Source organism: Tiliqua scincoides, chromosome 2 (assembly GCF_035046505.1).
Source record: "Tiliqua scincoides isolate rTilSci1 chromosome 2, rTilSci1.hap2, whole genome shotgun sequence".
Lineage (NCBI taxonomy): Eukaryota > Metazoa > Chordata > Lepidosauria > Squamata > Scincidae > Tiliqua > Tiliqua scincoides.
Window position 1 is genome coordinate 271,178,745 of NC_089822.1, and position 20,879 is coordinate 271,199,623.

A 20,879-nucleotide genomic window follows, 5' to 3' on the forward strand; every position below is an offset into this window, starting at 1 on the left:
CTCACTTACGTTATTCTTCTCCGCTTTCAAAGGAAAAGACACATGTAGGTACAATAGTCTTTGCCTTAAAGTGTAACCAACAGATATGGGGACATGGTAGGTATTAGAAGTAAGTCTTAAAGAACCAAAATGCTTGGTTTTAGAAAAGCCTTCAGAAAACAGACAAAAAGAAGTCACATCCTTATCAGCTGGCCAGGTTTCTTGACAAACTAGTATGGTGTCTGGCTAGCCAGCCGCAGACACCTGCAGGAGACGAATGTAGAGAAAAGAATACATTTAATTAGATGAACAAGAACATCCTTGAGAATCAGTCTTTGTTTGAATTGCAACTGAAATGGAGAAATGGATGTTTAGAGGGGGTTGTGCAGGGTTGCTTCAAGCAGTTTGCCTGGCATGTAATGTCTGAGTAACTTGTCTGAAGGTAAATGGGAGAAGGATTTCTTAAAAAGAAAATGTGATGCCATGAAAGTTTGGCTTGTTATATGTCCTGGAGGGTGCAAGGGATGCATGGCCCCCTCCCTGGATCCACCTCTGGAATAAATGCATCTCAGTATACAATGTAAAATTGAAGCAGACAGCATTTACCGTAGATGCTTGCCTATGAGTTGAAAAATTTCTGCCTGAAGACCTGTGTCAACTTATACCCGAGTCAATAAGTGAGTGAAGCTGGAGGTTCTGGGAAGCTTATGGGGAACTTAGCAGCTGTCTAGTGAAGTGGGGAGGTGGAACTGGACTGAGAAGCAGGACGCAGGAGGAGAATGTTTCCTAGTAATTGCAGTGTTCAGCTTCTTCTCCAAACAGGAAGAAAAGTGAAGGTACTTATGGGAATTGTGGTCGGTGTGAGGGCTGCTGCTGTGGAAGTGCGGCACTTACTCCTCACAAAGCCAGCAACTCCCACAAGTCCCTTCATCTCCCTCCCAGTCTGGAGAAGAAGGTAAAATGCCTCCTTTTTTTCCTCTTTGCTGCTGCCTCAGAACATTCCTGGCAAGTCATTTGCAAAGGATGTCCCACACCTCCAAGTTTAGGGGTCTGGTTTTTAAAACCCCAGGATGTGATCCTCATTTCCATCTGAAACAAAGTCCCAGGCTGCAATTCAGGCACCATTACTTAAGAATAACACCCTTGAACAGCAATGGGTCTGCTTCTGAGTAAATTGGGTTGCAACTCTATGTAGCTGCACTTGCCCACAGTCATTCTTTGTCACTTGTCTCTCTGCTGTGAATTGGATTGCACACTCCCAGTCACGTGTTTTGTTGTACATGTAGAGCCTCTGGCTTATCACACCCGGCACCTTCAAGAAGGATTTGACTCGGGGTTGTCCTGGTATGTTGTTTACAGTGCACTTACTCTGATGGGGTTTACAAAAAGATTGTGAAGACTAGAATTTTAAAAGTGAAGGGATAAAATGTATCTTAGGATCTTTTAGTCTATTTTGAATAAATTAGAGGCTGTACAGTTCTTAAGTAACAATGACTGGTAGGTTATTTTCCAGGATCTGGACTCAGGTACAATTAAACTACAGTCAGACACCCCCCTAAGTTTAACTCCCGACTTATCCAAGAGCCATAGAAAATCCCATGATTTCAGGTTCAAACCCTGTCCTCCACTTATCTGTGAGATCAACTTATGGGCAGGTGTCTGTGATGCTTTTATTGAAAGCCTTTCAATTGCTAATGCCGCATCCCTCCCTGGCCCTCAGAATTCCTTTTCCCTACCAACTTTTTTTCAAGAATGTGAGGGTGGGCAAACTGCTGGACAATGCCCACCCTGGCCCCTGTCTAGCTGCTGCCCTGTATCTCCTTGGGGAGAAGGAAGAGCTGCTCAGGGAATCCAGAGATTTCTGTGGCACTGAGATACTAGAAATGGCCTATCCCACTTCTCAGTGACAGAAAAGTCCTCCCAACAGAGCCTCTGAGAGGAATTTTATCAGGGGGGACAAAGTTTCTTTTGGGCTCCTTTGCAAAGGGGGAGGGGTGAAACAGAGCGGGGGAGGGTGGTGATGGGCAAGCAGAATGGGGGCAGGGAGGGATGAAACAGGGTGGGAGGAGGGTAGAGACAGCTGGAAAAGTCTTTGGAGCCCAGGTCTACCCACCCATGTGGCACAATAGCTAGGTACAGTAATACAAAAACCAAATGCACTCCTACGTCTCTTTAAAATCTTTTAAATATAGAAAATCATGCAGAAAATGAGCATCATCATATTCAGGCTCCCACTAGAATGGAAAATGTCCTGTGTGGACCAAAACTGGCTTCTGCAGCAACTACAACCTCACTGCTGTGTCCTTGAGCTCCTATACACTCCATGGTAAGCAGATCCACAAACCAGAGCTACCGTAGCAGGCTAGTTTCCTCCCTGATTTGACATTGTGTTAAGGAGTGTCATGTATGCATTCCTTAGCCCAGCATATATGGCTTGCCAGTAGCTGCAGTAACATGCTTGTGGTAGTGTCCCCAGCATCCTGTGTGGGCAAGAAGTCTAAGGAAAATGTCATAAGAACATAAGAAGAGCCCAGCTGGATCAGGCTAAAGGCCCATCTAGTACAGCTTCCTGTATCTCACAGCGGCCCACCAAATGCCCCAGGGAGCACACAAGACATGACCTGCATCCTGGTGCCCTCCCCTGCATCTGGCAGGCAGCCTGCCTCAAAAACCAAGAGCTTGCACAGACCCACTATGACTTGTAACCTGTAATGAACTTCTCCTGCAGAAATTTGTCCAATCCCCTCTTAAAGGCATCCAGGCAAGATGCCATCACTACTTCTTGTAGCAAAGAGTTCCACAAACCAACCACACGCTAGGTAAAGAAATATTTCCTTTTGTATGTCCTAACATTCAATTTTAGTGGATGTCCCCTGGTTCTAGTGTTATGGGAGAGGGAAAAGAGCACCTCTCTATCCACTCTATCCATCCCCTGCAATCCCTCAACAGTGCTACTCCAGTCTGCACCAGCTATTTTGCCAGCACAGAGTTGAGAGGCCCTGCGTCAGGCTGCCCAGCCCAACATGGGTTGCTGGATCTGGCAGAGCCTGGAGCTCTGGCTGTGGAATCACCTGCAGATGCTGGTGGCGGCTTAACTACCAAAGTGGCGTTTGATAATGCCTAAAGAAGCCTAGGAAAAGGAGGAGGCTGTGGGGGGGATGGCATGGAGGCGCAGGAGGATTGTGCCAGGCTTGAAGCCAGGGAGCTTCTAATGGTGTCGACTCCTCCCCCCTTATCGACTTTATTCCCAATTTGGGGGCTTCTGAGCTATGGCTGCCCTTATTTGGGTGACGTAAAGAGAGGAAAGGGGCAGAGTGGTTTAAAAAGATCTTCTCTGCGCCACTGCTGCCAGATCCCTGCCTCCCACCTCCTCCCTGCCCCCAGACCCCCTACCTAAAATTCCTTCATTCCTCTCTTTCTCTCCCCCCCCCCACTGCCCACCCAGCACTGGCAGACTATGCTATTGCCACTGGTGAGTGTATACAGCTGCCAGTGACTGCAGTGGCAGCCTCATTGCGCCTGCTGGCGGTATCAGTGAGTGGAACAATGTGGCATGATGTGTGCCAGGATACAGTCACTTTCACCTGCATCCTGGCACTTCCACTAGTGGAATGCCAGGAGAGGGCTGTAGGGCATGTGGCCCTTCCTCCTTGGAAACAAGTGCAGCTGGTGCATTAGCTGAAAGTGGGCAGTGGAGCTCCTGGACATCACCACCACCCGCCAGTCCAAAAACAGACCCCAGCCTGTGAGCCTAGATTCTCAAGGGGAGTCCTGCTGAAACCCTATGTGGGAAGGTTGTGGCTCTCTGAAATGCACCAGAAGCTCATTGGTCATTACCCCCCTTGGAGGTCTCGGCCGGCTAAAGGGGGAAGAGAAAGAACTGGCCATCTGACCCTTCCAATCAATATTTTTAAAAGCATGAATTCAACAGGGATGGTGCAAGAAGAGAGAACAATTAGCACTCCCCTAGGCAAAATGATGACATTGAACTGATTATTATAATGTTGGTTGGAGCAGCTGACAAGCTGAGCTGAGTTATTCCACCTGCTCTTTGGTGTCAGTGAAGAGGAACTGCTTGTCAGCCAGCTTGGGAGGCAAATGGGGGCCAGAAGTGATAACAGGCCGTGAAAGATCCATCTGAAATGTTGTGCGGTTCTTGAAAGAGAGAAACTTTCTGTTACTGTGAAAATCCCCCCCATCTAGGTTTAGAGATAGCCTGCCAATGTGAGCCGCCTTGAATAAAGTCAGAGGAGTAATCCAGTGAACCAGAAAAGCGGTATATAAATACCAGTATTATTATTATTAAACATGATTATTACGAGAGTCAAGATTATGTAGCGCTCAGGAGTCTGCGCGCATCTCAGTGCCCCTTCTAGTCCAGGGGTCCTCAGCTCATTGTTCTGGTTTGGCTGTGGAGCCCCAGAAGAATTACAAGTGCAGCTGAAAATGGAACTGCACAAGGAAAACACAGACAGCAGCTGGAAGGGGAAACAAATTCTGGAGTTTAAACTGGACTTTCCTCCATAATTCTGGCCCTGATCTTGCAGGGGGGGGGGGGAACAGCTCCAACAGACCACCAATTGATCCACTCTCAGCCTATAGCTCTTCCTTGACCAGTGCAGAAGACTGTCTTGTTAATGAACAGATAGACCCAGCCTGAACTGAACTGGGGGAGAGAGAAGAAGAGGAGCTGGACTACATCCTCCAGGCCCTCCCCTTGGACACTCTCATCATACCAGATGAGGGAGAGCCTGAACCATCCTTCCCTCTCTCCCGCAGAGGGGGGAGACAAAGCCCTGGCTTGATGATTGTGAAGCTGGAAATGGGGGGTGGCACTTCCTCTTCAGTATATGAAGCCAACAGCTGCCAGGCAGGGCCTGGGGGGGGGGGTAAAGGGGGTAATTTGTACCCAGGCCCAGAGTCAGAAAGGGGGCCCAGGAGCCAAAGGAGGGGCCTAGAAAGTTCCTTGGCCCTGACATGTTCCTATCTCACCTGAACACACTGCCAGCGCATAATGCTGGGGCGCAACCATGTGCATGCAGTTCTAACTGCTGCTGAAAGCCATAAACACCAGGCCAGGAAAGCGTCCATGACCCTCCTTAACACAGTGTCAAATCTGGGAGGAAACTGGCCTGCTGCAGGAGCTCTTTGGCTTGTGGATCCATCACCATGGAGTGTAGAGGAACTCCGGGCCCAGCTGTGGGGCTGCAGCTGCTGCAGAAGTTCATTTTGGTCCATTCTAGTGTGAGCCTAAATACGATGATGCTCATTTTCTGCAATCGATTTTCTTTATTTCAAAACTTTTAGAGAGACTCAGGAGTGTGTTTTCCATATTACTTTCTCTAGCTGCCAATGCCTCACGGTCAGGCAGACCTGGGCTCTGCATCAAGAAGCCTGGTAGACCTGAGCTCCAAAGACTGCTCTGTGGCTGTCAGCACCCTCTCCTGCCCTGTTCTGACCCCCCTCCCCATTCTGCCTGCCCCACTACCCCCTTCCCCTTTGAGAAGGGGTCCAGAAGAAACTTTGTCCCCCTGCTAAAATTCCACTCATAGGCCCGACTGCCGGGGGAGGGCAGCAGGGCTGGTCTGCAGCAGCAAGAACAGCCAAGAGTTTGGTGGCACCTGCTGGCACTGCCCACTGCAGGGCATTGGTTCCTTAGTGAAGGGGCCTTCAGTCCAGGAAAGCTGGTGCCAGAATCAGCCACAGGTTTCAGGTGCCACAAAACTCTCGGGACTTTGAAGGGGAGACTTTGGACTCTCCCCGCCTCTCGTGATGGAGCTGTTGACTGCTGCATGTTTGAAGGGGGGGGGTGCCTCCCTCTCTGCTCTGCCACCCCCAGAAGAAAGAGCCTTCTGTGCCCCCCCCCGATATTTGCTCACCTGGAGGCTCCACGCTCTGCACCTCAGTGGAAAATACTCCCACCACCATCACCACCAGCAGGGCCTTGATGCCTGAAGCAGACCTCATCTTTCCTCAGCAGGGAGAGACACCCTCTGGCCACTGGGCCCCCCACAACTCCAGACTGGGACTTTCTCAGCCCAGCCGTGGGCATCAACTCCTGCCAGGGTCCCCTCCCCAAGCAGTGCCAGGCGTGGAGCCAATCAGCCTGGCAGCTGAGGCAGCGTCATCAGTCGCTGGGCAGGAATGTTGAGGAAACCGCTGGCTCAGGCTGATGTGTCCCAGCAAGGAACAGGCAGAGAGAAGCTGGTGGGGGGCTGGTGATGGGGCAGCCCAGGGGAGACGGGGGAGCTCTGGGCCAGGCAGCAGCGACCTGCAGAGGGGACTCTTGCTGCCCCCCCGCCCCCCAACAGAAAGGCTCAGCTGATCTTCCTGCCCAGAGATGGAGCAGAGAGTGACCTTCTGCACCCACAGCCACAGAGGCGTGTGCCCTTCACACATGTGCCACCCTGAGGCCTGCAGCCCACACCCTCTGGCTGCTCCAGGCACAACCTGTGGCCCATCACCAGTGTGTCTGTCCCCGTCTTCTTCCTCCTCCTGAGGACCAGGTGACCAGATGCAGAGGAGGACAGAGCGCCTGCGCCCTTAGCCAGTTTAGAGGAGGGCACTCTGGCAGGTGCAGCTCAGCATGGAAGGGTTCAAACAGCCACGCCAGCCGAAGTCCCCTGCTCCACGCACTGCTTCAAGGTGCAGCGCTCGGTCCTGCAGGGGATCGGTGCCCTGTCCTCCTGCGTCACTTCAGACAAGTCTCGCTGTCCTGAACGGAGATGGTGTCAGGCGAGGGCCCTGCGGAACTGGGGCCTGTCCCACCAGTGGGTGTCCTACAATGGCCCTTGGCTCCCCCTCCCAGGGGAGTCTCCCTTGCGTGTTCCTGGACCGCAGGAGGAGAGTGTCACCCAGCAGTTGGAGGGCCCCCTGCACCCCTCAGCCCTCGGGCCAGCCGCGCCCCAGAGCTGCCTCTCGCTCTGATCCAGGACCCTCACCCAACCGAGCCCGCTTCCCTGCAGATCTCACGGCTCCTCTCTGCATGCCCCGGAATGGGAGCTGTGGACCTCCAGCCAGGAGTGGGGCACATTCTTACCACGGGCACAGGCCTTCCATGATTTGTAACTCATGATGAACTTTTCCTCCAGAAATTTGTCCAATCTCCTCTTAAAGGCAACCAGGCAAGATGCCACCACCACATCCTGTGGCAAGGAGTTCCACAGACTGACCACATGCTGGGTGAAGAAATCTTTTCTTTTGTCTGTCCTAACTCTCCCAGCACTGAACTTTAGTGGATGTCCCCTGGTTCTGCTGTTCTGTGAGAGGGAAAAGACAGAGGGTGAAAAGAGAGAGAGACATGATTGAGACATACAAAATTATGCAGGGGATGGACAGAGTGGATAGGGAGATGCTCTTTACACTCTCACATAACACCAGAACCAGGGGACATCCACTAAAATTGAGTGTTGGGCGGGTTAGGACAGACACTAACCCCCTTTGCCCAGAGGGAAAACGCCTCTGCCCCGGAGTCTCCGGCCTCCATCTCCGGCTGCGGCTGCTGCCGGGGAGGCTCCACCCGGCGACAGGCGGGTCAGCGCGGAGCCCTCTTCCCATTGGCCGAGAGGCGTCGCGGCTCCCCAGCCCGGCGGGGCAAGTTCGGGCGGCAGCCCCGCGCTCGGCACTCGCGGAGCCCGCCTGGCCGGACGCGCCTCTCTCGCCTGCACAGGATGGGGGTCCCGGCGGGAATCCTGTCGCTGCCCCTCGGCCTCCTGGCGCTGCTCGCCCTGCCCGGCGCCGCCCCCGTCGCAGGTGAGGGCCGAGGGTTCGGGGGCAGCCGGAAGGGGGGGCTTGGCGCCGGGGGTCCTTCCTCAGATCGCCCCCGCACAGGCAGGACCCACCGCAGGCTGGGGGAGCGCAGCGCAGTCCTCCCCGCGAGCAGTGCTGAGCATGGCAGTCAGGCAGCAAGCCCCCCCCCCCCGCCGAAGGTTCTTCCCTCCGCGCCTGCTGCGCCGCGTCCCGGGGGGGGGGGCTTCGATGTTCGCGGGGGCGTCTCCGGATCCTCCTGGGAGGGGCGGCAAGGCAGGCAGCGACCTTCGGATCCTCAAAGGGGGGAGACCAGGAGAGGTGGGGAGGGGGTGGCGGCGTTGAATGCAGACCTGCCTGGCGGGCGCAGCTCCGAGGTGAGGGAGGGGAGGGGATGTGCTGGTGGTGACGCCCCTTCCACAGAGGGGGTGGGGAAGGAGAGAGCAGGAAGGGGCCTGGTTGGGACCCGCCCTGGACATTGGGGGGGTGTGTGTGCCAGAAGCAGCTTGACTAGCGCTAGGAGTGCCGCAGGCAGACTCTCTGCTCCTCTGATCTGGAACAGGCCCCCCGCCCAGCTCAGCCTTGGGGTCGTCATCAGGGCTGTTCTTGGAAGAGGTGGGGGGAGGGTACTTGGAGCACAGGTCCACTGGCCCCTCTGCTGGCGCCCCTTCCTGGCGGGTGCTGGAGAGGGCGGGTGTCCCTGCCTCTGCTCACTTTCTCCCCCCCCCAATCAGTGGAGGACTCTTTCGTGGAGCTGGACTTCTTCCAGGAGAGCTTCCCCTCGCAGAAGCAGTCCGGGGAGTTCCTGGAGCAGCACAACCAGGAGGAGGTCTTCCACGTGGACTGGGCCGGGAAGGAGACCGTCTGGAGGCTGCCCGACTTCACCAGCTTCGCCAGCTTCGATGCGCAAGGAGCCCTGGGCAACCTGGCCGTCCTCAAGAACAACCTGGAGATCATGATGAAGCGCAGCAACCGGTCCCAGTCTCAGAAAGGTACAGAGGGGCTGGGCCGTCCTCCCCCCACTCGGGGGTGCTGGTCACATCCCAGGCCGCCTACACCAGGGAGCCCTGCGCGAAATGGGGAGAGTCAGAGAGAAAGGAAAGAGCGAAGCTGGAGAGGTTTGGAGGAGAGGAAAGCAGAACAGTGGAGGGAAAGTCCCAGGAACCTCCAGTGTGGAACAAACCACATTGAAATAGCTCTGTTCTGCCAGAAGTTATAGTCAAAACACCAGCAGGGGGGCGGGCGATGGACACAAACCCTGGCGACTCCACTGCCACTCTGCGTACGCTCAGAGGCATGGTTTGTTTCTTCAGAAGCAGCAGCCCAAGGGAAAGATGGTAGTGCTGCAGAGAGTTAGTGCTGCAAATGCATCCACACCCCACCTCCTTCTATGGGATCAAGACTCTGGTTCCCCCCCCCCAGCTCAGCTTGGCTGCTTCTCCTGGGAACAGCAGGAGGGAGTTCCGCACAGAGGCTCCAAGGCCTGGGGTGGGGGGTGGAGACTCTGATCAAGGGCTGGCAGGGTGGGGAAGGAAGGAGTCTTCAGGCAGAGATCAGCACTGACCTTGTTCCTTTCGCAGTTGCTCCTTCGGTAACAATGTACCTCAAAAACCCTGTGGAACTGGGAGACCCCAACGTGCTCATCTGCTTCGTGGACCAGTTCTTTCCCCCAGTGCTGAACATCACGTGGCTGAAGAACGGGGAGGTGGTTTCCCAGGGTGTGCAAGAGACCGACTTCTACCCCAAAGCGGACAGCACCTTCCGCAAGTTCTCCTACCTGCGCTTCATTCCCAAGGCCGGAGACTTCTACGCCTGCAAAGTGGACCACTGGGGCCTGACCGAGAGCCTGAGCAAAGTCTGGTGTAAGCAGGACGGGGTTGATTCTGTGCTTTGAAAACACAGCAAGTCAGGTTCTTGGCTAAGGAAAGCAAAGCTGTCAGGAGCTGAGCAAGGTGTGCGAATGAAGCCCAGTTGCTTGTGGCAGGATTGATTCTGCCTTTGCCAGCCCAAGGAAGGAAGAAGAGGAGCCACACTCAAGTCCTGCTCAGTCCCCTTCAGGGGTGTGGTGGGACATTTTATGTGCAGGGGCTTGCTGCAACCATGCCCCGTGCAGACTCCAACAAGGCCCAAAAGTCAACTTTCAACTTGGTCCTTGGACTGTTCCTTTCTCCCATCACTTAGTACCAACTTCCTAGCACTGGCATAGCTGTGCCAGTGGGGCATGTGCTGCATCCTGCAGTTGGGGGGCAGTCACGGAGGCCTCCTCAAGGTATGGCAGTGTTTGTTCCCTTATCTCAAAGTTGCATTGCTCTTATGTCAGTGCTGGAAAGTTGGCTAGGATTGCGGCCTGAGGGCCCAATCCTATCCAATGTTGCAGTGCCAGTGCAGCAGTGCCAGAGGGACGTGCACTGCATCCTGTGGTGGAGGGGCAGTCATAGAGACCTCCTCAAGCTAAGGGAACATTTGTTCCCTTACCTCGGGGCTGCATGACGGCAGCACAGATGCTGGAAAGTTGGATAGGATTGGGCCCTTAGTCCTACTTTGAAATGTGTTTTGTTTAGAGATCTGGCTCATATCATCCTAGCCTCTTGGAGCAGCTGCATTTACACTGAAAGATGGGGTTTAAAATATCCCAAATAAATAGGAGTGCTAGCCGATGCAGGTTCCCTCTGAAGTATAACCCACAGTTTTCAGAAGGACTTCATCCCAAATTAATCTGCTCAGGGTTGTAGCTTTACAGAGGCTAAAAGAGCTTCATACTGTCTCTCAGGATGCCGTTGAGGAAGATGATGGCCTAGACCAGGGTGGCAAACCTATGGAACACGCACCCAATGTGGCACCTGAAAAATTTTGTTGATGCGCAACCATGCAATGGTGCCCCTTGACTCTTTAAACTCAGCTCATAAATTAATAAATATTATCGATACTGCCAAATGAAGCAGTAAATCGATTGCCTAAACAGACTTTTTAAAAAATACATTCAGGCATTTTGTTCTCTTTCTCCATAAAAAAATTTGGAAACTACAATTATATTAATAAATGATCAGCTGCTCAAAAGGTTCCTGGGCACATGACATTTTTTTTAGAAGTTTATCACCAGTCCTGGCCAAGACCCTCCCAGGCACTTTCCTCAGTTTGCCTCCTGATGAACTTGAGGCTTCTTTTCAGCTAAGATCCTTTTGAAGAGATTCAGAGGAAACTCCTGAGCCCTCCGTCTAATGACATCACCGCTCCTGCTGCGGGAGAAGCCCTGAGCTCCAGCCCCCCCCCCAACTGCACTCCTGGTCCACTGTTGCTGGCTTCACCTTCATCTTTGCAGCCCTCAAGAACCAGCAACTTGTCTTTTCCTTCTGTTTTTCTGAAAAAGAAGGAAAGTCGGAGTACAGAAGTCTGTGCCCAGAACAGCCTTTCTGCAGTGACTGCATAAGAACAGCCCCACAGTCAGTTCTTCACTGGGTAGCAGCCAAGTGTTGCTTATGGGGCCCCTGATGGGGTTGCAAGGAGAGCCCCAAGGAGAAGTGTGTGGGGCAGGGATCTCTGGTCCCCTGGTGCAGAAAGTAAGGCTGGGGTAGGAGACTGGCAAGACTCCTCGGTTCCTCACCCACAGCCCAAGCTGACCCTTCCCTGTCTGTTCTCTGCCCCCCCCCCAGACTCCAAGGAGCCCACTCCCATTCCGGAGACACTGGAGAACGTGATCTGCGCCCTGGGCCTGGCGCTGGGCATCTTGGGCATCATTGCTGGCACCATCCTGTGCTTCAAGGCCAGGCAGGGGGATGAGGACGGCCGTCGCTGGGGTGCCAGGTGAGTCACTCTCGGGGCTGATGTGCACAGGGGGTGTGTGGGTTCTGGTGCAGTGCAGAGGGATGTGGTCCTGCTTTAGGGTGCTCAGATCTCCATGCAGCTCTCTCAGTCCTTTGCGTTCCCTTCAGGCCCCAGACTGGAGCTTGCTGAGGGCCACTTCACCTGCTCCCCCCCCCAGGAGCAGCAGACACAGTTTTCTACCCCAGGGTGCTGTGGCAGATCCTGGTTGGCCCCCATTTGTCAGAGCCCAGGAAGACCCCCAGCTCCTGGATCAGGCCCAGGACCCATCTAGCCCCAACATCCAGTTTCCCACACCGACCCCCCAGCTGCCCCAAAAGAAAGCCCCTGAGGGGGGCAGGAAGGCAGCAGCTCCTCCCCCACCCTGTAGCACTTCTCAGAACTTGCATTCAGAAGCAGGCTGAAGACCCGTTTACAGCAGTCCCGCTTCAGTCCCTTGACAGGCACAACAATTTGTTCACACTTTCAGTGTGGCAGCAGCTGGGGGGGCCCTGTGTGCCAATGGGGGAGAGGGGAGAGCTGTGGGAAGAAGGGCAGGGGCCAGAAATCTCCTCCCAAAGAGCAGGTCAGTGGCAGGGCCTTTGTGAGTGCAGCCCCCCAAGTGCTGAGTATGATGTAATAATGAAAGTTGCTTAGATCTGCCTGGCAGTGGCAGAAGGCATCTCACCTGGACAAGGGCAGAATTGGGGCAGGCACCCCCTGCAGCCCTCCTGGGGGGGCTGGTTGGGATTCGATTCCATTACAGTTCATCTGGAGGGAGGGAGGGAGGGAGAAAGATGTGTGTGTGGGGGGGGGGGTTCATGTCTTTTGGAGGAAGCCCAGACTTTTGCTTCCAGGATGACTGACAGCAGAGAGGAACCTCTTTCCCCCCAAGCATGAATTTTCCTTCAGAGAAGTTAGATTTGAAGGGAATGTTTTGTATGGAGGCAGGGAAGGGCCGAGCTGCAGAAGTCATCTGTCTTGTGGTCCAAGAGGAGGAGGAGGAAGGTGCCTCCCCCTTAATAGCATCTCTCCTTCCTTCCTTTGCAGATAACCCTGAGCAGCAGCAGACAGACTCCTCCTCTCCCCAGCGCCAGTTGAGCCTCTTGCTTGTGTCTCTTGCTAAGGCTTTGCTGCTGTGACCAGCCTGAAGGACCCGGTACTTGCTCCTGACTGACCTCTTGGGCTCCCATCACAGCCCCCAGGCGGCTACAGAAAAAGCTGGGGGGTCTGATGTGACTGAGCTGGCCTGGGAACAACTCAGCCCAGCACCAACCACAGGGCTTGCAAAATCTGCCCTTCCACACAAAGGCTTCCTTTCTGCAGTTCACAGGGGGAGGACCTTTGAGGGGCAGCCACGTCCACCCCCCTTCTTGTGGACTTCTCACCAGGCCCCACTCACACAGTTTTCCAAGTCTCACCTCACAGGCACAAGAGCTGGAAACTTGGATTTTCTTTGAACAGAAGGTGACGTTCTTAGCGCGCTGAATTCTGCCCCTAATATCAGGCACAGAATGAGTTGCAGAAAACTCTCAGGCCTGTCCTGCAGATGGCATGAATTCCCCACGCTTTCAGAGGCAGCAGAACTTGGACCAGACCCCCTGACCGTGTGCTGAAGGGCTCAGATGGAGTCCTGGGCAGATCTGGACTCCTGCTCCCAGTTCCTGCTTCTGTATCAGTTTGCCAGAGCTCCTTTGTTTCCAAAAGACATGAATAAAACTTGATTTTGGAGACAAGTTTTCATTTGTTTTGTTTGTGCTTTTCCTGTCTTTCTTCTTTATTTTTTATTTTTATTTAATTTACAAACAACTACAACACAGAGATAGTCACAATTACGCACCCCCACTAGCTTTGGGATATCACTTATTAGTAAATAATTCATATTTCCTTTTCTTTCTTTTACTCCTATCATCCATCCAAATTCACATATTCCCTTTCCCTCCAATAAAATAATGAATTTGTTTTGGGGTATTTCCCTTTTCCTTTTTCAAAAAGATATCTAACAAATACATTTTAAATATCCTTAAAATAATTTATTTTCGTTAATTTATCCTTGGCTGCGATATCCCCTATTTCCCCATACAATCCGCCCACCTAAACTTAAACATAACTTTCCAATTTTTTGCTATCATCATTCTTGTTGCTGCCACCACAATTATTACCAATTCTTTTCCCCCCCAATTCTAACATGTTTCTCCAAATCTATTTAATAATGTAATTCTAGGATTTGCTTTCACGTCCTGTCCAACAACTTCACTCCTTTCCTTAAACACCTCGGTCCATATTTCCTTCACATCTTTACATCCCCACCACATATGCAGATAAGCACCTACATCTTGTTTACCTCTCCAACATTCAGCTGAAATAACTGGGTTGATTACATTTTATTTAACAGGAGTTACTTTAAAATAGTTTTCTTCTAATAAGACCTCATTTTTCCAGTTCTTTTATTCCATATATTTTCCCATTCTTCAGTATTTATTTCCTCTTCAAAATCCTTCTGCCAAACTTCTTTAAGACTTTGGGTGCAATCCTAACCAACTGTCCAGCACTGGCATAGCTATTGCCAGTGGGGCATGTGCTGCAGTTGGGGGGCAGTCACGGAGACCTTCTCAAGGTAAGTCAATGTTCCTTCCCTTACCTCGAAATTGCAATACCCTTACCTCAGTGCTGAAAAATTAGTTAGGATTGCGCCCTTTGATGTTGTTCCTTCTTTTCTGCTAAAATCTTATATATCTTACTAAACCTACCTTTAAATCCTGCTTTATTATCTTCCTTCTCTTTCTGAACCATTATTTCTTCAAATTCAGTTTTCTACCATTTCCAACTTCTTTTTCTATTTCTTTTATCCAACTTTCCAGTTGCAAACTATGAAATCAAGAAATTCTTTCTGTGTGCAAATTCTCCCTTATTTTTTCACGGGCATTCAGATTCATAATCCAGTCCTTTAGGGCCCAATCCTGTCCAACTTTCCAGCTCCGGCGGGCCACAATGCAGCCCCAAATGTTCCCATACCTTGAGAAGACCCCAATGACCGCCCCTCCACCACAGGATGCAGTGCACACCCCACTGGAAGATTGGATAGGATCGGGCCCTTTATCTACTAATCTTTCTTTTCAAAATTCCCCTTGACTCTTTGTAAAGATTACCTGGAAATTTTTCCGAATTCCGTGACTTGATTGGCGGGGCTCTTTCTGCTCTTCACCTTTTCCTGCACTGCTTCCACACTTGCATCACATTTCTCAATAAGGGATTTTTTTGAAATTTTGAATACTCTTCCTAATCTCTGCCTTAAAAAGGAAATTTTCGATTGGTCCTTATATCCAAGCAAATCAGGGCGCGCAGCTTCGCTGGCACTGTGGGCTGTCATGGGCAGGGGACTTTTGTCCCCTTCTCCTGGGTCGGGGAAGTAACCCGCAATGGGGCTACTCAGTTCGCCACCACCCGAAAGGTCAGGGTTTCCGCAGGGCGCCGAGCCGCGCCTTTGGGCTCAGGGGCTGCAGGGACTCCGAGAGCGCAGCCTCTGCCCCGCGCACTCTCCAGTCCGCAGCAGCGGGAGGCGAAGTGGCGGGGAGTCTCCTGCTGGGGCTCCGTCACCCGGCAACAGCCTGCGCAGCGCCGGGCACCGAGGCCATTGGCTGCTCCGCCCTCCGGGACGCGCCCGCTGCGGGGCGCAGCTCGGGAACCCCTCCGGGCCGGGCCAGTCGCTGCCTCCCGCCCTGGCATGGCCCCGGGCACGGCGGCGGGGCGAAGGGGCTTCCCTGGGCGCCCGTGGCTGGCGCTGCTGCTGCTCGCCCTGCGGGCTCTGGCGGAGCCTGGGCCAGGTAAGGGGGGCTCCCGGGGACCCTCCGCAGTGCGGGGGGGGGGGTTTGAAGAGAGCAAGTAAAGGGATGCAGCGCTCTCCACGTCATGTCTTGCTTCGTTTCTGTTTGGCGGGGGGTCTCCCAAAATGTGCCCCCTTTTCAGAAACACGCGATCCCCGCGCAGTCAGACCCTCCGCCATCTCTAGCCCGCCCTTCCTGGCGGCAGCCGTCCCGCTCCGCTCCTTTGTGTCTCTTCGGGGCAGGGACCGCACTTCTCACCTGCGCAACTGCTGCGGAGGAGGGGAGTCTGCCTGCCTGCAGCCTTGTGCAGTGCTGGTGCTCAGTCCGGTGGGGGTTCGAGACCCCACGCCCCTCCTATCGGCAGCGTCAGTGTCGCTCGCAAAACGACCAGGCTGGGGGGCTTGGTCTTCATTTCCCCCTGTAGTGACAGGCCTGAAGATCCCCGAAGGTCATCTAGTCCAGCCCCCTCCTCAATGCGGGCGAGACGCGGCTGGGAAACGGGACCTGCCACTCGCTTCCCGGATGTCCTCTGCGGTGCGGGCATCCGGAGGGAGCGAGGGCCCAGAGGGCAGGAACTGGGGGTCGCTGCTCCCCAGCGCTGCGGACACGGGAGTCCTCATTTCCTTGCGGTGTTGAAGGAGGGGAGCCAGGAGTGGGGGGGCAGAGTCTGGCGCAGCCCCAGTCGGGGAGGGGCAGCCAGAGAAGAGGGCGCGCTCCCGGCGGCGGGGCCCTCTGCACATGCTCTCCCGCGCCCTCTCCGCAGGCGAGGACGTGCTCTCGCAGGTGTCCTTCGTGCAGCGGACGCTGAGCTCCGCGCAGGGGCCCGGCGAGTTCCTGTTCGCCTTCGACGGCGACGAGATCTTCCACGTGGACCTGCAGCGCAGGGAGAGCGTCTGGCGGCTGCCCGAGTTCCAGGAGTTCACCGGCTTCCAGGCCGGGGGCGCGCGGGGCAGCCTCGCCACCCTCCGCTCCAACCTGGACGTCCTCATGCGGCGCTCCAACTACACCCCCGCCCAGAACGGTACTGCCCGTGCGGGGGGGGGCGCTGCCTGAGCCGGGGGCGGTCAGGCGGGGGCAGAGTCCGGCTCCGGGCCCTTCGGCTTCCCGCACTCTCCTGCTGGTGTGTGCACGCACACGTGTGAACGCGACTGACGCGCCTGCTCTGCCCGCAGTCCCGCCGAGGGCCACGGTGTTCCCGGAGAGGCCGGTGGCGCGGGGGGAGCCCAACGTGCTCGTCTGCCTGGTGGACGGCTTCTCGCCGCCGGTGCTGAACGTCTCGTGGCTGCGGAACGGGCGGGAGGTGGAGGCGGAGGGCCGCGTGGCCCGGACGGACTTCTACCCCCGCGCGGACCACTCCTTCCGCACGTTCTCCTACCTGGCCTTCCTCCCGGCCCCCGACGACACCTACTTCTGCCGCGTGGAGCACTGGGGCCTGCAGCGGCCCCTGGACACCGAGTGGAGTAAGGCTCGCCGGGGGGGGGGCAAGGGAGGGTCACAGTGCTGTGGAGGAGAGCAGGAAGGGCTGAGGTTGGGAGGTGACCTGCTCCGCCCCCCAGTCCTGGAAGTGGCCGGGGAGGGGCTGGGGGCTCAGCAGGGAGTGGTGTGCACATGGTGGGCGCCTCTGCAGGTTGCGCAGCCTCATCGTCCCTCTGCTGCCCACCCACCCATTTGCCTCCACCGTTGCACTCGCTATCCAAGCCAGGCACAAGGAACCGGGAGGAACAGCGCCTCCAAGCAGGAAGGGAGGACTGGCAGGAGCACAGAATGCTGCCTGGATTCCGAAGGGGCCTGCAAGGAAATCCAGCGGCAGCAGGGGATGAGCTGCCCGGGACAGACACTGCTGGGATCCTCAAAGGGGCAGCAGAGCCCTCAGAGGGTCTGGAGTCAGGGGGCACAGGCCCGTCTAGGTCCTGCTTGCCCTCCACCTTTGCCGCTCCCCATCTCTCCTCTCCTAGATGCCAACATGCCGGAGCCCCTCCCGGAGACGGTGGAGAACGTGGTGTGTGGCCTGGGCCTGGCCGTGGGCATTGCTGGCATCATGGTGGGCACCGTCCTCGCGGTCAGGAGCAGGCGGCAGAATGCAGCCCGCCACCGCCAAGGTCCCCTGTGAGTTCCAGCCTAGGGCAGCTGCAGCAGGCCCTGGAGTGGAAGGAGGGAGGGGGATTCATGTTCCTTCCCTGGGCAGGAGAAACTGGCTGCTCTCTCTCGGCCATTCCTTTTCTCCTTCATGAGGTCTAGTCACTTTGTCCTGCATCTGGCATTCTGACCCTCAGAGCAGTCCCATGTGCATTTTCTCAGAGGAAAGTCCTATTGAGCTTGGTCAGACTACTCCCATGAAAATCTGGACAGGACTGCAGCTGACAGCTGTTTGGCTTAGAGAGGGAGCATCTATTTCTTCTAGGCGGTGTTTCCATCCCCCTTCCTCAAAGAACTCGGGCAGCACACGTGGGTCTTCCCTGCTGCTTTGCCTCACAACAACCTTGTGAGGGAGGTCAAGTTGAGACTGACTGGTGCAAGGCCACCCAGGGGGCTTCACGGCCAAGTGGGGCTTTTGCCCGGTCTCCTCCTCTTATACACTAACCACTGCGCACGCTGGCTGCCAGGCAGAGGAAGCAGCAGGAGGGCAAATGGGTTGGAGGGCAGAGGAGCCATGTCTGGCTGAGTGAGGAGTGGGTGCAGGACATGTGCAGAACAGACAGACAGACAGACAGCTGATAAGAGGTGGGGGGGATACTTGTCCTCCATTATGTGCCTCCCCCTGACTCATCACCCCTTCTGCTTTCCTACCCGCCAGGTGATCAGATTGCTGGTTCCCTCCTGCTGGATCAGCTTCCGCCTCTGCCCCAGTTCAGACCCATCTGCTCCTCTCCTCTCTCACCTGCTCCAAGGACCTGGGCCTCCCTCCTGACCTGCCAGCCTGTGATGGGACCAGTCTCACTCGGATCGTGTTGCTCACCTTGAAATGGACCAGCTGTGGTGATCGCCTCAGGCGGGAGATCTGGGAGCCGGTGCCAACCTCAAAACGATGCCCCAGAAGTCGTGTCACAACCGGAAAGAACGTCACGTCCAGGTTTTTAAAAAGCGAAAATTGAGCAGCTCCCCACCCACTTGCTCTGCCGCTTCCCCCCAAGCCAGTGGCACAGCTAAGGCTTCTATCTGCTACCTGGGGGTCAAAGAAGATTTTTACCCCCCCCCCCAATAAAATCAAATGTAATTAAGCAAGTAAATACAAAGTGTGCTGCTTATTGGTTACAGACACTGTGCTCGGTTGAAGAGGGACAGTTATTCTCCCCCTGCTAAGAGGAGACCTCCACCCCCCCCCCCCGCCAAACAGAAGCGGTTCCCACCGGGACCCCCATCCTCCTCTCGGCGGGCTGCAGACCAAAGAGGCGCGTCCGGCCAGGCGGAGGCTCCGCGAGTGCCGAGCGCGGGGCTGCAGCCCGAACTTGCCCCACCAGGCTGGGGGGGGCGGGGGAGACTCCCCCGGCCAATGGGAAGAGGGCTCCGCGCTGACCCGCCTGTCGCCGGGTGGAGCCAAAGACTGGGAAAGGGGTTTGCCCTCTGACCCAGGGGGCCTGCGGACCTGCATCCCGGTGCCCGCCCCTGCACCTGGCATTCTGACCGAGCCCATGTCTAAAATCAGGAGGTTGCGCATACACATCATGGCTTCTACCCCGTAATGGATTTTTCCTCCAGAAACTTGCCCAATCCCCTTTTAAAGGCGTCCAGGCCAGACGCCATCACCACATCCTGTGGCAAGGAGTTCCACAGACGAACCTCACGCTGAGTAAAGAAATATTTTCTTCTGTCTGTCCTAACTCTCCCAACACTCAGTTTTAGTGGATGTCCCCTGGTTCTGGTGTTATGTGAGAGTGTAAAGAGCATCTCCCTATCCACTCTGTCCATCCCCTGCATAATTTTGTATGTCTCAATCCTCTCTCTCTCTCTCTCTCTCTCTCTCTCTCTCTCTCTCTCTCTCTCTCTCTCTCTCTTCATCCTTTGTCTTTTCCCATTCCAGGGCATGCAGCAAGGAGCTGGGAGATCTGCAGGGAAGTGGGCTCGGTTAGGTGAGGGTCCTGGATCAGAGCGAGAGGCAGCTCTGGGGCGCGACTGGCCCGAGGGCTGAGGGGTGCAGGGGGCCCTCCAACTGCTGGGTGACACTCTCCTCCTGCGGTCCAGGAACATGCAAGGGAGACTCCCCTCGGGGGAAGCCAAGGGCCCGTCGTAGGACACCCACTGGTGGGACAGGCCCCAGTTCCGCAGGGCCCTCACCTGACACCGTCTCCATTCAGGACAGCGAGACTTGTCTGAAGCTACGCAGGAGGACAGGGCACCGATCCCCTGCAGGACAGAGTGCTGCACCTTTAAGCAGTGCATGGAGGAGGGGACTTTGGCTGGCGTGGCTGTGGCTGTTTAAACCCTTCCATGCTGAGCTGCAGCTGCCAAAGTGCCCTCCTCTAAACTGGCTAAGGGCGCATCGCTCTGTCCTCCTCTGCATCTGGTCACCTGGTCCTCAGGAGGAGGAAGAAGACAGGGACAGACACACTGGTGATGGCCACAGGTTGTGCCTGGAGGCGGCCTGGAGCAGCCAGAGGGTGTGGGCTGCAGGCCTCAGGGTGGCACATGTGTGTGCAGGACACAAGCCTCTGTGGCTGTGGGTCACTCTCTGCTGCATCAGCTGAGCCTTTCTGTTGGTGGGCTGGGAGGGGGCAGCAAGAGGTCGCTGCTGCCTGACCCAGCAAGAGGTCTGCAGGTCGCTGCTGCCTGACCCAGAGCTCCCTGGTCTCCCCTGGGCTGCCCCATCACCAGCCCCCCACCAGCTTCTCTCTGCCTGTTCCTTGCTGGGACACAACAGCCTGAATCAGCGGTTTCCTCAGCATTCCTGCCCGGCGACTGATGACGCTGCCTCAGCTGCCAGGCTGATTGACTCCACGCCTGGCACTGCTTGGGGAGGGGACCCTGGCAGGAGTTGAGCCCCAAGGCTGGGCCGAGAAAGTCCCAGTCTGGAGTTGTGGGGGGCCCAGTGGCCAGAGGGTGTCTCTCCCTGCTGAGGAAAAATGGGTTCTTCTTCAGGCATCAAGGCCCTGCTGGTGGTGGTGGTGGTGGGAGTATTTTCCACTGAGGTGCAGAGCGTGGAGCCTCCAGGTGAGGGGCACAGAAGGCTCTTTCTTCTGGGGGTGGCAGAGCAGAGGGGGAGGCACCCCCCCTTCAAACATGCAGCAGTCAACAGCTCCATCACGAGAGGCGGGGAGAGTCCAAAGTCACCCCTTCAAAGTCCTGAGAGTTTTGTGGCACCTGAAACCTGTGGTTGATTTTGGCAGCAGCAGTAACATGCATGCACATGGTTGTGCCCCAGCATTATGCGCTGGCAGTGTGTTCAGGTAAGATAGGAAAATGTCAGGTCCCAGGAACTTTCTGGGCCCCTCCTTTGGCTCCTGGGCCCCCTTTGTGATCTTGGGCCTGGGTACAAATTCCCCCTCTCCTAGGCCCTGCCTGGGAGCTGTTGGCTTCATATTTATATTTTATTTTTAT

General features: G+C 55.4%; 2 protein-coding genes across 2 annotated transcripts; both read left to right on the top strand.

Annotated features, from left to right (window-relative positions):
• The first annotated feature begins 7,575 nt into the window (after window positions 1–7,575).
• Window positions 7,576–13,259, top strand: LOC136640534 (HLA class II histocompatibility antigen, DR alpha chain-like). The gene is made up of 5 exons (XM_066615689.1): window positions 7,576–7,731; window positions 8,460–8,717; window positions 9,306–9,587; window positions 11,376–11,526; window positions 12,574–13,259. The coding sequence occupies exons 1-5, from the start codon at window positions 7,650–7,652 to the stop codon at window positions 12,575–12,577; spliced, it is 777 nt and encodes a 258-aa protein (XP_066471786.1). The 5' UTR covers window positions 7,576–7,649; the 3' UTR covers window positions 12,578–13,259.
• A 1,957-nt stretch (window positions 13,260–15,216) lies between these two features.
• LOC136640485 (HLA class II histocompatibility antigen, DR alpha chain-like) lies at window positions 15,217–18,564 on the top strand. The gene is made up of 5 exons (XM_066615651.1): window positions 15,217–15,347; window positions 16,111–16,368; window positions 16,520–16,807; window positions 17,303–17,453; window positions 18,142–18,564. The coding sequence occupies exons 1-5, from the start codon at window positions 15,248–15,250 to the stop codon at window positions 18,143–18,145; spliced, it is 801 nt and encodes a 266-aa protein (XP_066471748.1). The 5' UTR covers window positions 15,217–15,247; the 3' UTR covers window positions 18,146–18,564.
• Window positions 18,565–20,879: the final 2,315 nt, after the last annotated feature.